This window comes from Neolamprologus multifasciatus, chromosome 3, assembly GCF_963576455.1.
Source record: "Neolamprologus multifasciatus chromosome 3, fNeoMul1.2, whole genome shotgun sequence".
Taxonomy (NCBI): domain Eukaryota; kingdom Metazoa; phylum Chordata; class Actinopteri; order Cichliformes; family Cichlidae; genus Neolamprologus; species Neolamprologus multifasciatus.
In genome coordinates, this window is record NC_140441.1 from 35,953,966 (window position 1) to 35,971,970 (window position 18,005).

General features: G+C 40.7%; 1 protein-coding gene across 2 annotated transcripts in view; it reads left to right on the forward strand.

Annotated features, from left to right (window-relative positions):
* Positions 1 to 18,005, forward strand: part of LOC146522881 (type II inositol 3,4-bisphosphate 4-phosphatase-like) — a 41,734-nt gene that overhangs the window by 745 nt on the left and 22,984 nt on the right. For both annotated transcript variants that reach the window (XM_085154058.1, XM_085154057.1), the window contains exons 3-15: positions 528 to 586; positions 674 to 755; positions 844 to 1,041; positions 1,334 to 1,381; positions 1,527 to 1,633; positions 1,848 to 1,958; positions 7,818 to 7,897; positions 10,312 to 10,405; positions 10,650 to 10,719; positions 10,853 to 11,000; positions 11,828 to 11,958; positions 12,051 to 12,158; positions 15,354 to 15,462. In XM_085154058.1, the coding sequence (XP_085010184.1) occupies positions 528 to 586; positions 674 to 755; positions 844 to 1,041; positions 1,334 to 1,381; positions 1,527 to 1,633; positions 1,848 to 1,958; positions 7,818 to 7,897; positions 10,312 to 10,405; positions 10,650 to 10,719; positions 10,853 to 11,000; positions 11,828 to 11,958; positions 12,051 to 12,158; positions 15,354 to 15,462 (1,345 nt within the window). The remainder of the gene's footprint in view (positions 1 to 527; positions 587 to 673; positions 756 to 843; positions 1,042 to 1,333; positions 1,382 to 1,526; positions 1,634 to 1,847; positions 1,959 to 7,817; positions 7,898 to 10,311; positions 10,406 to 10,649; positions 10,720 to 10,852; positions 11,001 to 11,827; positions 11,959 to 12,050; positions 12,159 to 15,353; positions 15,463 to 18,005) is intronic.

The window sequence follows — 18,005 nt, forward strand, 5'->3', positions numbered from 1 at the left end:
GTTCTCTTTTTTATTTATTTAACTTCACTTTCACTGCAGTGTTTTGCTCTCCTTTGTCGTCCTTTGTTGTCTTCTTTGCTATTTTTTTCTCGCCTATTTGTCCTAATGTTTATGCTTCTTGTTATCTTCTGTTCTATTTTGTTCTCTTTTATCTTTTGCCTCTCATCTTCATTTTCTTATTTTTTCTTTTTAATTATCGTCTTTATTTTTTTACTAGTTCTCTTTTTTGATCTTTAGTTCTGTTTTTTGTATGTTCGCTCCTGATCTCTCATGTTTCTGTTGTTTTCTTCTCCTTTGTTTTGTATCTCTTTTCTCTTCTGCTCTGCAGTCATCTTCGTCTGTTTCCATCTCCTGCCTGACTCACTCTAACTTTACTTCCTGGAACCTCTGAGTCTCCACCGGTAGAACAGTTTCCTGACTCACAATCTAAAGGTCATGAAAGAAAACGCGGCTCTGCAGAGCTCCCTTTAGACAGATTTTTCCATCTTAGTGTTCAGAAATCTGTGAGCCGTTCTGTGCTTTCACAGGTCTCACAGAGCGGTTCTGCCGTCTGAGAGGAAACCTGCTGTTCATCCTGAAGAAGCAGGTGAGAGTCAACATAAAGACACCAAAAAAACCAGGAAACGTGTCTTTTTGTTCTTTATTAAAGAGAAAACGTGAAACTTTAACGCAGGCCGGTGAGCTGGAGGAGGTGTTGCTGCTGGAGAGATGTAACGTCATGAAGCTTCCACACAATAGCAGACGGCTTGCTGTCAGTACGTAACACGCACACAAACACACATTAACGAACCTTTTCGCATACTATGTGAGCACAGTAAAATGTGTTAGTGTGTGTGTGTTGAGGCTTTGAGAGCGGCGACCCTCCCGTGTTCCTGCAGTCGAGCAGCTCTGCAGAGTGCACGTCATGGCTCATCAGCCTGAGAGACGCCAACATCGAGGAGTTGAGGAGACGCATCACACACCTGCGCACGCTCATTAACACACACACGCAGGAACACACACAAACCACCACGGATAGCCCTGACAATGATGGAGGTGCAGGTGAGCATGTCGGTCAAAGAAGTTTTTGTGGTTTTAATTCAGTGTCAAAGAGACATTATACTTTTTTATTTTATTTATTTTATTTATTGCTGCCCACATGACCTGAACCCAGATAAGCAGTGGACAATCCATCCATCCATCCATTCTCTTCCTCTAATCCTTATCAGGGTTGTGGTTGGGCTGGAGCCTATCCCAGCTGCCACAGGGTTTATAAAAATAGCACATGGATGTGTGTTAAACTAACAGGTTTGAATAGTTCACAGCTGATGTAATGCTGTTCTGTGGCCACCAGGTGGAGCAGAAACTGCTGCTACAGTATCGCCGCTGCACCTGACAGTGGGTATGTCCACACACACACACACACACACACACACACACACACACACACACACTGTTAAAGCTTTCATTTATAACACTGCTGATTTTCTGTGTCATACCGTGTGTTTTTGTTCCTTACGTCTTTCCCACGGCCCTTCTTCTCTCAGAGTGTCACGGTTTGGATATCATCAGAGACAAAATCCAGATTCACATCTCTGTCATCGACACGCACACTCACACAGTCAGGAAGCACTGCAGCGCAGAGATAGCAGAGGTACACACAGACACACACACACACAGGCTGCCAAGTCCTGTTATTCGCTTTTATTACTACTTTTGTGAGAACCTCTTTCACACACCATTTGTGGCACATGAGCTGCGTTATATTAAGGCTAGATTCAAGTTAGGCTTTTTATTTCCCCCTGAATTGATCAAATTGCATTCTGTGTGTGTGTGTCTGTGTGTGTGTGTGTGTGTGTGTGTTTCAGGGATCAGATGATGGTGTGTTTCTGACATCAGTGTGCTTTTGTGATGACTTCCCGCTATACCGACACTGCAGGATCAAAGTCACCATTTACCATGGCGACGATTCCACAACAGTGAGTGTATATATGTGAGTGTGTGTTTCCAGGTGTGTGTTTTTCCTGTGTGTCTGAAAAATTGTGTGTTTAAGAGGATTAGTGGTGTGGTTATGTGCATGTGTAATACCAGCAGTGGTAGCTTTTCAGCACACACACACTCACTTTCTCTTTTGGGTCACTTAATCTGTCTCACACACACACACACACACACACACACACACAGCTGGTTGAAAGAGTAACACTCGAACAGCCGCTGAGAGAGAAAGTGAGATTACAGAAAAGCAAATATTTCCGTTTTCAGCTCTTTTCCCTCCGTCTTCTTTGCCAAACTCCAAGCTGCCAGCCAGTTCAATTGTTTCCCATGATGCTCAGGGGCGTGTGTTTTTAATCCAGTCGGCCATGACGAAATAGGAGGGGGAGGGACGAGGGAGCGGGAGGATACTCGGCCGGTGTGCGTTGGTCTTTTCAGCTGGAGACGGATCAGAAGAGACAACCAAAGGCGACACTGAGTTTATTTTTTGTGTTCGATGTTTTCTGCGACGCTTAGTTCCTGGACAAATGAACCTGCTCTCCTTCTGCTTCACGTTTCTCTTGTTTTATCCACAGTTTTGTTGAACGCCTGCTTGGAAATACATCACGAGCAGGAGAAATCTGCTCGTGCAGCTGCTGCCAAAGTCAGCGTTAAAATATCAAATAGGCTTTAACATCGAGGATGCGTTCAGGTGCAGATGAGTGTTGCAGGTGCTGTAGCTGGGCTGTATTTCTGATTGTCCAGCAGTGTGTCTGTGCAGCAGCTTCAGTTTAGATTTGTAAAACTTATCTGCTTTTGTTTTGGGTTCAAATTCATTTCAAATATATTTGTTAATAATGAGCGTACAGTTTTGAGATTGCAACCAAATCACAGCATTGTACTGGCAGTAGGACCTGTGTTTATCTAAATGCATGAAACTGCAGTAAAAGCTGCCTGCATGAAGTGAGCACCTGGCAACATGGAATCATTACATTAGAAAAGTGACATTAAACTATTAATAAATGTCCTTAAAGACTGATGAGCAGACACAGGTGAGGTGGCAGCAGCTTACAGAAGCTTATTTAAAAAGTCAGTTTGATATTAAGAATAAAGAAAAGTTTGATTGTTTTAAAAGTTCACACGCTTAATGTATTGGGATGTGTACCTGTGACTCACTTCCTTTGTGTGTCATTGTATAGATTCAGCTGGTTAATGAAATCTTCAGCTGATGTTAGAAAGCAGGAAATCCTAGAAAGAAATATAGACTGAAATAGTGAGAGTCAGAGCAGAAACAGGAAGTCACTTTTTAAAAAAAACAACTTTCTGAGGATGCAGAGGGCCATGAAGGCATGCACCGACTGTCTCCGACCGCCAGGAGACGGCCACAGCATCTCTGCTGGACAGGTAGGGAAAGTCCACATGTATCAAACCCCGTAGATTCCCATGTTAAAAACTCCTTACTAGCAGCAGAAATAAGCCCGCTTACAGCCCTACAAAAATCTGTTTCAGTCTCTGTGGATAGTTTCAACTGTAAGGGATTAAATATAACTTTATTAAATTTAGAGATGTGTCTGCTTTGATAGATAGCCGTCCATCCCTAAGCTACAGTCAGCTACTTTAGCCACAGACCTGACCGGCCAGGCATCAAATACTGGACGATTCTTATTGTTTTGAAGCACAAACAAAATAGAAGCAAATACACAGTTTATCGCAGGTTTCCGACGATGGTCTTTGAGGCAGAGATCAAAGCCTTCTACGAGCCTTCAGCTGAGTTTAGAGACCGGAAATTTTCAAAAGTAGCCCTCAGCACGCTTACATAGTGACTAAGACCACGCTAAGTGAATGGAAACATGCTCTATGTGTAGAGGAAGGTTGACAGTCTTGAGTGGGCTTTTTTAACTTTAAGGGATATTCCAGAGGAAATTAGTTTTAGACAGGGGACTTTTTTTTGATAAAACACTGATATATGTTTGGTCTCGCAGCTGATGCTTGTTCAGGCTTAAATGTGAACCTTAACTTCCTCGTCTTTCACACTCTGCAATACAGGGTTTTGCTTCGGCCCTGTTTGTGATCGCTGCATAACCCTGATGCTGTTTCCTGATAAGCTGGTGGTGCAGATGATGCATCAGTTCAATGTCGTTATTGTGGAAATAACACAATAGAGATTGTTTTATTGTCGTGTGTGTTTGTGTCAAGGTTTGATGGTGATTTGCATTTAATCTTAAAAGCCTCTTGCTTTTCCCAAGAACTGAGTGAGACAGATTAGCTCGGTGTGTGTTTGCATGTTTGCGTGTTGTAACCCTAACCTTGAGCTGCAAACAAGGAAATGAGGCAACCGTTTGCATGACTGAAGTTAACCCATCAATATCCGGTTTCCTTCTGGCTGTCTTTTAGTGGTTTTCTCTTTTCAGCGTCCTACAAAGGTCTCTGACAAAGATGAATTTCTACTTATTTGAAGAACGTTTTAAGGCTTTAGGAAAAGTTTGTTTGCAGGCTGGCTCTGCTCTTGGGAAGCAATGAGAACACGTCATAGCGTGTGTGCTGTAATATGTCCTGCATTGTGATAATCTAAATATAGTAATCACACAAATAAGTGTTGTTGGGTTTTTTTCCTAAACAATTAAAAAATGACTGCCTTATTCTGACCGACCAGTTTTCACTGCACAAACTCACAGACGAATTCATTTGATCCAGAACTAACCAGCAAATAAAAGGAAGGTAAGAACTGAGTAAGAAACTTAAAAAGCAAATCAGCATGTTTAAAAAATGAAAAGGTTAAACCTCCTTTTCGGTTTCTCAAAGAAAGCCGTTATGTCTCTCGGCTAGGCGGCCAAATTTCCTGCAAGTTGATGCATCAGTACGCCTACACTGCTGCTTGCTGTGGACCAGATGCAGGATGCATCTGAAACTATCGGCCTTACATTACACACAGAAATGAAAACCTGTCACAAAATGTTTGGCCAGATATCCAAATTCATTAGATGTTTGTACAAACATTACTCAGATGAATGAATCCTCCCGTGGGAGCTACTTTCTGTGTGGGTTGGTCTCTTTTTATGTCTGCTGTTTTTATTTATTTGTGTATTTTTATTTATTTGATGGTTGCCTCTGTTGAATATCAGCTTAAAAAAGTCTCAGACTCAGTGAAATGAATGCATGTTTGATGTAATAAAAGATATCAGACAACTGAAGTAAATGCAGCTTCATTCACTTTGTCTTCAGTGTGGTGTGTGTTTGTGTGTGTTTTTGGGTGATTTGAGTGATTTTCACTCGTCATGGTAATCCTCTGAGTTTCCGATTATCGTCATGGCAGCCGAATGATTTCAGTGTCGTTGCCGTGGGGATTTTTGATAACAGGGCCGTGACCTTGTGGAGATGATGAGTTTGGATGTGTATTTGGTCCTTTATTAATTCGTATTCCAGTGTGTGACAGCTCTGTACATACCTTGGAGTGGAATACGTCTTCCCTGCGAGGGCTGTTTGGCTAAGAGTTATATAGTTTTCACCGTCACTGTGGTTTGTGCTCACAGCAGAGCCTTTACTCTGTGGCTCTGTTTCGTCGGGTTCAGACTGCATGATATCAGCCTGATTATAGCCCGGCTCTGACATCGTAGGGCACGTGTTGTACAGCTTTAATCTGGCCTGAACATCGCTTTAAGTTCTTAATAAACTTTGGCCTGTGCAGTTGCAGCTGTGGTTTGTGTAGTGACGGGCACAAGCTGCCTAACACAGAATTCAATTAAAAGGAAAGACGCTGTACGCACATAGTCTCAGCTGAGAAGACTGAGTACCTCACATCTTTGTTGAGTGTAGAGGAAGGCCTGTTTATCCATTCACCGTTAGACAGCTTTTGTTTTCCAAAATCATTGCAATCTTGATTTTGGTGTTTGAATCCACCCAGCAGTAAGAGTATGGAGTCGCAGAGGAAAGAGAGGCTTTCACTAAGTACTTTGGAAAGTTCAAGATCTAAAATAGGCCAAATATGATGGTGCTGTAAAGGTCTGTTTCATTTTTAGGTGCAGAAGAAATGCACAGTGAAACCATAGCACTGGTGTTACTCTCTGGCTCTGTCAGTGTGTGGCTCCATAGTGTAGTGGTTTACAACTAGGGCTGCCACAAACGATTATTTTGATAGTCGACTAGTCACCGATTATTTTTGCAATTAGTCGACTAATCAGATCATGCATCCATTGGACGTAAAACATACAGCTTATTGCACCAGCAGCATCTGCTCTTATATAACTATCATTAGCTTCTAGCTTTAAGTGTTTAAGGTATGTGCTAACTAAAAATAAAGACAAGATGAGAGTTTATTACACTTTAATGACATTTGCAGATTGTTTCAATGGAGTTTAATCTGCTTGACGTTTATTCAGCTGGGTAAAAACTCTAACTTTAATCTCAGCCGAACTGAACCAATAAAATACTTTAAAAAAAAAGGCAAACAATAACATTTTTAAGTTATCTAAGTGACTTATATATCATGTTTAACCTGAGTAGCGAAAGACGGCGGTGGGTTTGAAAACGATTTGCCGGGAGTCCGGTGTTCTCACGGGCTCTAGTGAGCCTTGCCCCTGGCTAGCTATCGAGCTAGTGGGTAACAGACGTCTCCGAAAACGTCGGAGCGCTTTTGAAAATATGTGGTGTCTTAATAAACTGAGCAGATATTTGAGGTTTACACAGCTACATTCTCGCCTGAAAATATGTTAATCGTTTATTTTGTGACCGAGAAAGAATAATAAGAGTAATATTAAAACTAACTAGCTGCCGCCATTGTTGACAGCTGCGCTATGAATTCTTCTTCTTTGGGGTTTAACGGCAGCTGGCATCTTTGTACATGCAGTGCTGCCATCTTCTGTTTCAGTCCGTTATTACACTCTTAAATCCTACTACTTATTCCTGCATCTTTTGGGATCTTACAAAGCGTCACACGAAGCGTCGACTATTAAATTAGTTGTCGACGATTTTAATAGTCGACGTAATCGTGACTAGTCGACTAATCGTGGCAGCCCTATTTACAACCCAGATCCCTTTGGGGCCATTCTGTGTAAAAATCTGCCCAGTCAAACACAAGGAGATGCATGCTGCAGTAGGTGACCCCTCGTGAAAGACGGGGCAGCTGGAAGTAGCTTTTAGTCAGTGACTATATTTTGCTCACAAAACCAGTTTGTGAAATTCCCCGTGTGCTTCTTCCCACGGTTATGTGCTGATTCCAAACTGACCTGTGAAGGCTTTCTAGGGCGTAAGAGTTCTGAAACTGAGATCGTGACTGCACTACAAAGGTCCTCTTTGTGGTATTACTGTAGCCTAGTAAAGGCCTGCTGGTCTGTTGGAAGCTGTGAAGTCAGCGTGTCAAACCTAAACTGTGCCTAAAAGTTGCGTTTTGAACCAAACTGTGGGTATTTTTACTCCTCTGGTACACGCTGGCTCTCACCCAGTGTTTGCCAGGATAAGCTTCAATCTCCAGTGACATGAGATATATAAGTAGTGCTGCTTCTTATTTGTTATTAAGGAAAACCATCAGGCCTCTAAAAGAAGAAGGTTTTGTCCTTGAGTCTCTCAGTCTGCAGCCACACTGTCAGATGAGGCTATTAGAGTTCACGTTATGGTTAAGTGTTAATGTTATACATGGTTTGAAATGTGAAACTGTGTAGTCGATGTTTTTGACCTGATTCTAAAAAACACAAGTTGAAACACGTCTTATCATCATAATCTACTTTAAAGCTGATGTTTTCACACAGAGCTTGTTGTCAGCGGAAATGGGATATATTTATATAGCTATGATGTGAGTCACGAAGAGAATTTAAACAATGAAAAAGCAGTTTGATGTGAGATGAAACAACTGTCTTGCTCTGTTTCTGTCTCAGAGGAGCTTCCTGGGTTTTACCTCGTTCTCTATCAGAGATCTGCTCAGGGTCAAGGAGCCTCACGTCTCTCTTAGCCTCAGGTAAACACACTTAAATCTTCCCCTTTTAACCATATTCATCAAATCTTCTCTTAAAATAAAGTTTATAATTACTCTGTGTCCCCCTTATCCAGTTTTACTAACCTTTCATCACTATTCTGCATGGTTTAACTCATCAACAACTTTCCCTAACCTAAGCTCCTATGAAATCCACCCTGCAGGCATCTGAAGTTCGTTTTAAGTTTACCTGCTCTGCACACACTCTTTTCCTAACCATGCATGCTCTCTCCCAGCTTTACCCCATTTCCAACGAATTGCACGTCATAAAAAGCTTCCAGGATTGTCCGTTGCTTAGATACTGTAGACCGCAAGAGGAAGTGAGGAGAGAGCGTGGGGCTCCACCTCTGTAGAAAGTCGAAAAAGGCAGCTCCTTCCTGTTTTGTCACCACAGCATCTTTAGAGAGACAGACGAGCAGCCGTAAAGACTAGATTAGATGAAAAAGCAAATTCCGAGAGATCGAAGGAGGACAGGAAGAATGAAGACGAGGAGAGAGAGGCATAGATCCAGAGCGCGGTCCAGGCATGAGCAGGCGGAGTGCAGTAGGTGTGTCTGTGCTGGCATGTTGTATCCAGGTGTGCCTCACTACTAACACATACCTCATGCAGGCTGGCAGAACTGCAAATTTTTGTGACTTCATAAAGAAGCATTTCAAATACACTTACAAAAGCAAGGCATCTTTATCCAGAAATATTTGTTACCACCTTAATGGAATTTCTTAGCTAGTCTTGTGTGTTTTGTTGGTTCTTCTATCATTTAGAGGTGCTATTTTGTCTTTAGTTAACTTTTCCTGGTGCTTATTGTGTAATTGGTAGCCATTACTTCATATTTATGTTGGTTCCTGATTATCTTAATGGTGATTTGTTTCTTAGTACCTTTTTTTTTTGTCTTTCTGTTGTTAATATTTAGCTTTATTTTTAGGGTTATCAGGGGGTCAGGAGGTCCCTGACTGGTCCCTAGTCCTGTGTAGTCCTGTGTAGCTGAAGCTTAAGGAAGAATGTATATTGGCAAGCGGTCGCTGGTGAATACGTGTTATCTAGAAAAGAATAGTCCGTTATTGTCTTTGCACATGTACCACGAAATTGTCTAATTGAAACTGGTCACAAAGAGCTTGCAATGACCTAATTGTCGTTGCTTTGGTTGTTCTAGTTTGCATTGAAGATGGCAACTTGTTTGCAAACACTCTCAAACACTCAGCTTGAAAAACTGTGATGCAACCCTGCAAAAAGCTAATCCTGGTGCAGCACCGTGCGCCTTACTGTGACAAGTGTCATGTGAATGACCTCAACCAGTAAGGGAATACACATTTTTTTTCCCCTCACGTTGCTTGTTGCCAGATGTTATCCAATCACTCTCTGGGTTGATTCAATGCTTAAAACTCTTTAAATAAGAATTTTCTGAAACATCAGTGGAAAAAAACAACAGGAAAATTAACGCCTGGAGGCCATAAAAGTGTGCAGTATCTATTTCTACTCCAGTTCTCTTGCTCTTTAGCATTGCCTCGTTGTTCTGTTTAGCAGTGTATTGCTTGTAATTTTGTTTCTAGGAGCTTCAGTTCTCTAGTTAATAATTCGTTTTTGTCTCCATCTGTATTTTCATTTATTGTTTCTGTTTTTACCATCTAGTTAGTTATTTTGTTTAAGTAACTTTTCATTTCCAGCTAATTGTTACTTTATCGTCTTAAACATGTTCCCTCCTGAACTTTTCTTATGTTTCTACTATGTTTTTTTCACTAGCTTCTTTTTGATAGTTGCAGTTTGTTTATGGTTAGTGTTGGATTGTTGGTTCTCTGGTTTCTGACCACCTTAAGTTGTCTAGTAATCTTGTTTTGAGTAACTTTTGTCTTCTCTGTAGTTGCTTCGTCTTTCTCGTTAGCTGATTGTGGCTCAGGTTAGCCTTGTATACCTAACTTTCTATTTTTTTCTTCCCGTTTGTTTCATTGGTGAATCAGGTAGCAGGTGATTGAAGCTTTGTCTTGCCAGTCGTTGTATTTTTAGTTAGTTTTTCATTCAGTCTCTCTAGCTTTCCCCACTAGTCGCTCTGCTGTCTTCTTTCTCAGAAGGCTTGGTTTGAAATATTTTAATATGTCCCCCTGTGTTCACTGGTCCGTTCCAAATTTATGAATTTGAACTATGAAGAGGAACTGAAAAGTGAATCAGGTTTTCTTGGCTCACAGTGGGCCTCTCAGGAGTGACTGTCCATGTGAGCAAATCCACATACGAGGCAGAGTCTGTGTTCCCACAGCGCTGTACTTCCCATATTTCTGATATGTTCATGAATTCTGTTGAATTAATTAGCATCAAATGCCCTACTCATGGTACCCTTACCGCTCAGTCTTTACATGTTTGTGATTTTTTTTTTTTCTTTGAATATGAAGTGTCAACTCTTTCTTCATCAGGACGATGGATGGCGTGAACGAGGTGGGGGAGGTGCGGGTGTCCCGCGTGCAGATGGAGGGAGACAGCGAGAGTCAAACTCCTTCTGAACACAAGGTAGCACAAAGTTGTCTTTCTCTTTCAGTGGTGCTTGTTTGAAGCACCGTGGACTCGTCTCAAGTCGACAGTTGGCTCTGTGGTTTTCTTTCTGGCACATTTGAGGTCTAGGTTGGTAGATGAGTCACAGTGAAGCTGCTTTATCACTGTCCAGTCTAGCTTTCATTTAAAAGTGCAAGAAAAGAGATAAATAATAACAAATTATGTTTGACCTACTTTCTCTCTTTCCGTTTTCCTGCCCCAGTGTTCCACGCTGTGTGACAGTATTCACGGCTCTGTCCACGACAAAGACAACAGTCCGATGATGAGAGCATGTGAGGCACACAGTTGACAGGATATGTTTTTCTGCTTTTATATCAGTTTTCCATCCTTAACCTGTGTGTGTGTGTGTGTGTGTGTGTGTGTGTGTGTGTGTGTGTGTGTGTGTGTGTGTGTGTGTGTGTGCAGTGCTGTGTGCTCAGGTCTCTAAGGTGAACAGGTTTAAGACAGAAGATCAGAGGTGGCTGCTGGTCAGGGAACAGATGTCAGAGACGCCGCTTTCTTTCTCTTTACCCAAACAGTTACTGAGCTTGCTCATACAGGAACATACAAACAGGTATGCAGGGCTTGTTCTTTGCTCAGACTGGGCCTTCAGGGGGTGATTACTAACATTTGAGTCTTGTTTTATTTGACAGTATATGCATTTCTGATGATTACATAAGCAGACATGTTTACTATGCTTGTGTAAATAAAATGTACATTTAAACAACTTGAAAAAGTTCTTAGTTTAGCCCAAACTGCTGAGTCTTTGATGTTAACTTCCTCCAAGCTATGTTAGCTCTCTGCTAGCTGCTGTTACATGCTGAAGTAAACACAAGACAACATAGAACTGAAATAAACGTGTCCATAAGTCGGCATGCTGACACAGATCCAACACGTTGAGTCAGGACTGGATGGATATCCGATTCTAACCTTAGATTAGTGCATCTCTGCAGAGATGAGATAATGTGGTCGTGCATGTTTTCACACTGTGCTTCCTGGAAGTTGTTCATGATGTTATTTTTGGCTGGGTTTACATATATATATGCAAATAGGTTGTGGTTTTTTTAATTTCTATGCAAAAATAAAAGTCTGTAAGAAAACGACCCTTCAGAACTAATCTATTATCTCAATAACCTGAACTCAGGTACCGGATCAAAATCAACTTGAAACTGAAGTTTATTCTTTAGTAGTTCAAACTTGTGGGTGTAATGTTATTACACGCAACAAAAGTTAGACAACCACTGTTTTCAGCTGCCCCTGACAACAGCAGGTGGGCGGGGCTTCTGTGAGATCATCATGTCAAGGATATCACCTGCCTATGACATCATAAAAATCCAAGAGTAGAAAAAACAGACTGAAACTCTTTGTTTCTTTCAGCCTGAAGTTTTTTTTTCCTGTTAGAATTCAGGAAGTGAAGGAACTCGGTGACCTTTCACCCCACTGGGATGGCCTTCGCCATGATGTCCTCAGCCACTGTAACCACGTGACCGGCTGCTATCAGGAACTGCTCGCTGAGCTCGAAAAAGTCTCAGGTGAGGTCACGTGATCTTCATGCGGATTTTAGCTTTTTCCACAGATACTATCTGGAAGTACACAGAACTGATATATCCTGATATATCCGCAGCTTCATCCTGTTTTAAGTCGAGCACCAGTAAGTCAGACAGACACCTTCAGTTTGTTCCAACCAACCTACACACGCAGAGGATGGAGGTCACCAGTCCCGACAGCACAGGTACATCCGTGAGCCTCCTGCTTCTTAGAGACGAGCATTTCAAAGCGAACGTATGATTTGGTGTCTGAAACCACCGCTGGCCTCACAGAGACTGTTTAATGCAGGGAAGTCGAACTCATTTTAAATCGTGGGCTCAGTGAAACTACATGAGAAATATTTAAAGTTACAGAAAATGTTCTGATAGTGGATCATCCAGATTGTCCTTTAATTAAAGAATTTAAATTAATTCACAGAAAAGGTTGTTTTTTGGGGGGGTTTGTTTTCCCTCTGTTGACTCAATATAAAGAATAAAAAAAGACGTTTCTGTGGTAAATGATAAAAAAACAGGAACTTTACTGTCATTTCCTTGTTTATCGATTACTTAATTACTCTGCTGTAGTGTGTGGTATGAATTCATACTACCCCAGGGGTGGGGACCCTTATCAATAGAAAAAGCTGTAAAACCAATGAAAATACAGTTAAAAGTAAAAAAGCTAACTTATTTAGCTTTTTTAGAAGTTTAGAAGTCATCCAGTGGGCCAGCTTTAAGTCTTTTCAAGGCCTATTCTGGCTCCCGGGTCTCGTGTTTGACACCCCTGGTTTAAAGGTTGGAACTACATATTTGGATTGTGATTTAAATTCTCTGCAGATGAGGTCACAGGTTTACAAAAACATGTGGACATCTGCACAGACTCGGACCAAAGTGCACCCCATGAATGTATCTAATCATAGCTTAAGCTATACACGTTACCTGTAAAATTGAACATCGAGAGGTTTCAATAAGACTGTTGTTGGTTTAAAAGCTGTAGCATCAGTCTCTAATTGTAGTTGTGGCTCACGCGTCAAGTCGTAACAGTATTCGGTGGTAACCGCTCCACACTGACTGCGGTTAATTGTGGCAGAACTGTATCATTCTAGCGTTACGTAGCAGATTCGCCCTGCAGAGTACCGTACAGCGCTTTCTGACAGCGGTAGCCATCTTTGATGCTGTGTCCTGTTTGCACGGTATGAAGCGTCTCACAGTGCAGCACGCTTTCCTGCTCCCGTTTGCAGCAGTTACAAGTGTGTCCCTCTAATTTCAATGGTGTTTTGTGAACAGCTTGCAGGTAAATTACTGCAGGTTTTTGTTGCATCCCAGTCGATGCTGATAAATAAGAATAAAAAGATGTATTTGTTATACATTATGTTGACATAAATTAAAAATGCCCAAATATTGAAATATTATTTAAGTGTTTCTAAATCATAACCGAACTTTCTTTAACTGCTTCTTATTTCTGTTGTTTATTTTTTATTGACTTTTGATGAGACTTTACAATAACCATCAGACAAGTAGTTATTTTACTGTTAATAATAAATAATGTTTGCCATCATTAGTAGTGTTGTAATTCCCCTTTATGTTGGTTGTGTGAATAAAAGCAGAAAATAACATTTTATGTCAACGCGGCTGTTGTCTCAGTCTGCGGCTTCCTCCTCCTTCAGGCCTGTGGTGCATGTGTGGTATGAACAGCGAGACAGCGCTCGGTCGGAGGCTGTTTTATAGTAACTCACACCACAGGTTTTCCTAAAGTAAACAGCCGCTGAAAGCAAAAGTAAAAATGAAACGGGTGAGTGAAATGGGGTACAAAGGTTCACAGACTGGTACTACTGCCACTGGCTTACTTTAAACTAGAGATGGCACGATACCACTTTTTTATGTCCAATACCGATACCGATATCATAAATTTGGATATCTGCCGATACCGATATGAATCCGATATAGTGTGTTTTTTAATCAATAAAACGTTTTTTTTAATATCTTGCAGCATTTTGTATAAGTTCATACTCAAGTTTAAATAAATAACAACACTAAAGCTATTCTGTTATACCTGTATGTAAAAAATACACTGCGCCCAAAATATTTCATAGTTCAGCAATACTGATCAAACTAATAACCTTAAACCTACTCCATCCTCCCTATTCTGGTATTTTAAAGAGTACTTAGCAGAAATATTAAACAACCTAACTAATAGGGTTGCAAACTCCCAGCAAAAAAAAAATAGGGAACCACCCTCCACCTCATGATGCTTAATCGATGTAATCAACTTTAATTTGATGCAGGGGGAAAATGCACAAAAATAAATTATTTTTCAAGAATAATTAAATAGATTCAACATCTTTCTTCAACAGAACTGCAGACTGCACAGATGGTATCTTCCCAAAGGAAAAAGTACTATAGCTTACTAGGGTATATTAGACTTAACAGTTACTATATACAGTAATGGACTTCTATATATTTTACATCAGATTAAAACTTTGGGTGTAAGATTCAGATAATTATTTATTAAAAGCTCGACATTTTAAATGAGAATAAGAAAGAAAAGTATGTCTTTGTGCCCCCTTTTCCCTGTTCATGCCCTATCGGCCCTCCTGGCTAAACTTTGCTAGATCCGCCCCTGCACAGTTACCAGCCGTCAGCTACGTAGAAAAAGATCCTGGTGTAGAAAGTATTAATAAATAAATTCTAACAACAGCTTATCAAGCTTAAACGTGCTGCTGTTGTTCAGCCGCTGGTTTCCTCTTTCTGGTGAGAAGTGGGCCAAAAACTAAGAAGAGAGACGGACTCGCGACAGAAAAGCTGATCAGCTGATCATTAAGCAGTTTCACGATTGAAGTAGCAGCAGGAGAGAGAGAGAGATGCAGTCGCTCCATAAGCTTTACAAACATTCAGAGATGAACTTACACACTTGCTTTACTTCTCTCTGGGAAAACTTCCTCGGAGATGAAATGCTGGTTTGCTAGCAGGCTACAAATACACACAGCCGCTCTATCACGTGATGCACACTGCTGCGACGTGCTACGTTGTGTAGCAAGTTTTGTGAGGTGCTTTTTTGATATTTAATGGATCGGATTACATTTTTTATTTCTCGCCGATATCCGATCCAGTAATTTGGGTCAGTATCGGACCGATACCGATACGTAATATCGGATCGGTCCATCTCTACTTTAAACATTCCTAAACATCATCTATGAACTTTATGTGGCTGGTTAAACTGGTTTAATTGGAATTGTTTACAAGTTTGTAGGCATTATCATGTATCATGTAGCAGCTGTGAACACCACATTATGATTTACTGATGATGGTTATTATAAAGTGTTTTGTTTCCATCTTCACCTTTCTCTCTCTCTCTGTGCTGTAGATGCTACAAAGCTCTCTCACTCACTCATCTCTGTCCTCAGGTGTTTGGTATGACGTTATAACCTTTGGTGCTGCGGCCGATCATCACCAGGCCTTTAAACACGGAGGGCTGAAGAAACTCCTCAGGAAACATACAAACCTCAGGGAAAGGTAACGTCTCCACCTCCACCCTTTATTTTCTCTTTCTCCTCCTTCCTCCAACAGCGTCACACTCAAACATAATATTGTTGGCTGCTGTCGGTTAATCTCTATAATCTCAACTCTGTCGGGATTAGCGTTGCTGCATTGTGGAGTCGGCGCACTGATGCTTTAATTTTTATGGAATTATCTCAGTCTGCACACAGCAGAGGGATGAATGGCCGTGATGTACGTTTAGAGTTAAAGAGATTGTAAATGCTTGCTGTAAATTAAATTGAGCTGAACACAAGTTAAATATCTATAAACATGAACTCATGAATAAAAAGTTTTCTCATTGCCACAAATTGGTGACAATTTAGCGCAAATAATTGGTGACGATCGTTCCTGCGTTAAGTAAATCACACTGTGTGACACTAAAAACTTCGACGAGCGATTTTCCAGCACAATGTAAGATTGTAACGAGGCAGAAGGTCCAACTAGGGCTGGGTATCGTCACTGATTTTAGAATCGATTCGATCCACGATTCGATTAAATTCGATTCGATTCAATTCGATTTGAATCTGGGAAATTTTGACAGTCAGAAATATTATAATTCAGATCAGTAAATTTACATATTTTTGTATCTATAAAAAGGAAGCTGACACATGCAAGACTTTATCAAAGGTGTGAACATCACAGCAGAAAAATATTCTGCAGTACATCAAAAACGAAAGAAAACCATTAATGAACATATGAATGTTACCTCTGACATTACAGCGGTTTTATTAGAGACACGGCTAAGCGTTTTGCATTTTGCATAATTTTAAAAAGTTTAAATTTGTTCAGTATTGAACTGCAGAAGTTAGGTTTTCCTTTCAGAAGTATGTAAACGGGAAAAAAAACAGCGGCCGACAGCGCTGTAAACAACGGTAGACTTGTGCATAACAAGCAAGCGATTAATGCAGAAAACAGTACAGAGAGAAAGAAGAGGTGAGAAAGGCGACATCTCACTGATTCTGATCCGCGGGTCCGCGCTGTGTTTGCGTCTTTGTGCAGAATCCGTGTTCCTGCTCGCATTTACTGTTTTAGCTGTTTGGTGGTTGTTGAAATTTTGTCAGATTTCACCAGAGATTCTGTCATTTTGGGCAAAATAAATTTATATTAAAAAATCGATTCAGGATTTTAATGAATCAATTTCACGTTATCCAAGCCAGAATCGATTTTAATCGATAAATCGATTATAAAAACACACCCCTAGGTCCAAGTGACACAGAGGTCATCGAATTAACATTTTGGATTTATCCCCAGATCTTAATGTGATTTAGTGTGTCAAACACCAAATTTGTGCCACTAACAAAACGTTTGTCCATTGCTGTAGGAGAGAGAAATATAAGAACATGTTAGTCAGTGTTATACAGCGGTCCCTCGTTTATCACGGGAGTTGCGTTCCAAAAATAACCAGCGGTAGGTGAAATCTGCGAAGTAGCCACCTTTATTTTTTTACAGTTGTTATAGATGTTTTAAGGCTGTAAAACGCTTCACTACACACGTTATACACTTTTCTCAGACTCGAACATTTTCACACTTTTCTCTCTTGTTGAAACACTCTCCAAGTTCAAACCTTTGTAGAAAAATAAGTCCAGTATTATGAACTTAAGGAACCCGCAGGTGTCTTTGACGCTGCAAAATGTTTTGTGGACATTGTTGTGTTTGTTGGGGAGAAAACTTACAAACATACAGTACAGCACTTCAGAGTCACACTGCTAGCGATCAATGATTTAGATAAATTTGACAAAGTGAACACTTTCTGTACTGTGCAGGAGACACGACATGAGATTGATTGACAATGGTCTAGAGCCAATCAGGACGCAGAACACAATGTGCTAACAAAAAAAACAAAAAAAGCAAAATTGCACACACACACAAAAACAAATAACCGAAAAGTGATCTGCGTTACAGTGAGGCATCACTGTATTGCATAAAGAGGCATCTCCAGCTCTGGTCTGTTTTTATTGATTCACAGAGATAAAAACAGATTTGTGTGTCCACATGTGAAAACTGGAGACTGTGCAAACCAATCAAATCAAATTTGCTGTGTTTTTTCTGCATTGAGGTTTAATATCAATTAGGGCAACGATTAGTCGATTAGTCAACTAGTCACGATTACGTCGACTATTAAAATCGTCGATGACTGATTTAATAGTCGACGCGTCGTTTGAAGCTTTGTAAGATCCCAAAAGACGCAGGAATAAGTAGTAGGATTTAAGAGTGTAATAACGGACTGAAACAGAAGATGGCAGCACTGCATGTACAAGGATGCCAGCTGCCGTTAAACCCCGAAGAAGAAGAAGCTGTGTCCCAGAATTGATAGCGCAGCCCAGCTCAGTTTCCAACAATGGTGGCAGCTAGTTAGTTTTAATATTACTCTTATTATTGTTTCTGGGTCACAAAATAAACGTTAAACATATTTTCAGGCGAGAATGTAACTGTGGAAATCTCAAATATCTTCTCAGTTTATCAAGACACCACATATTTTCAAAAGCGCAACTACGTTTTCGGAGACGTCTGTTACCCAC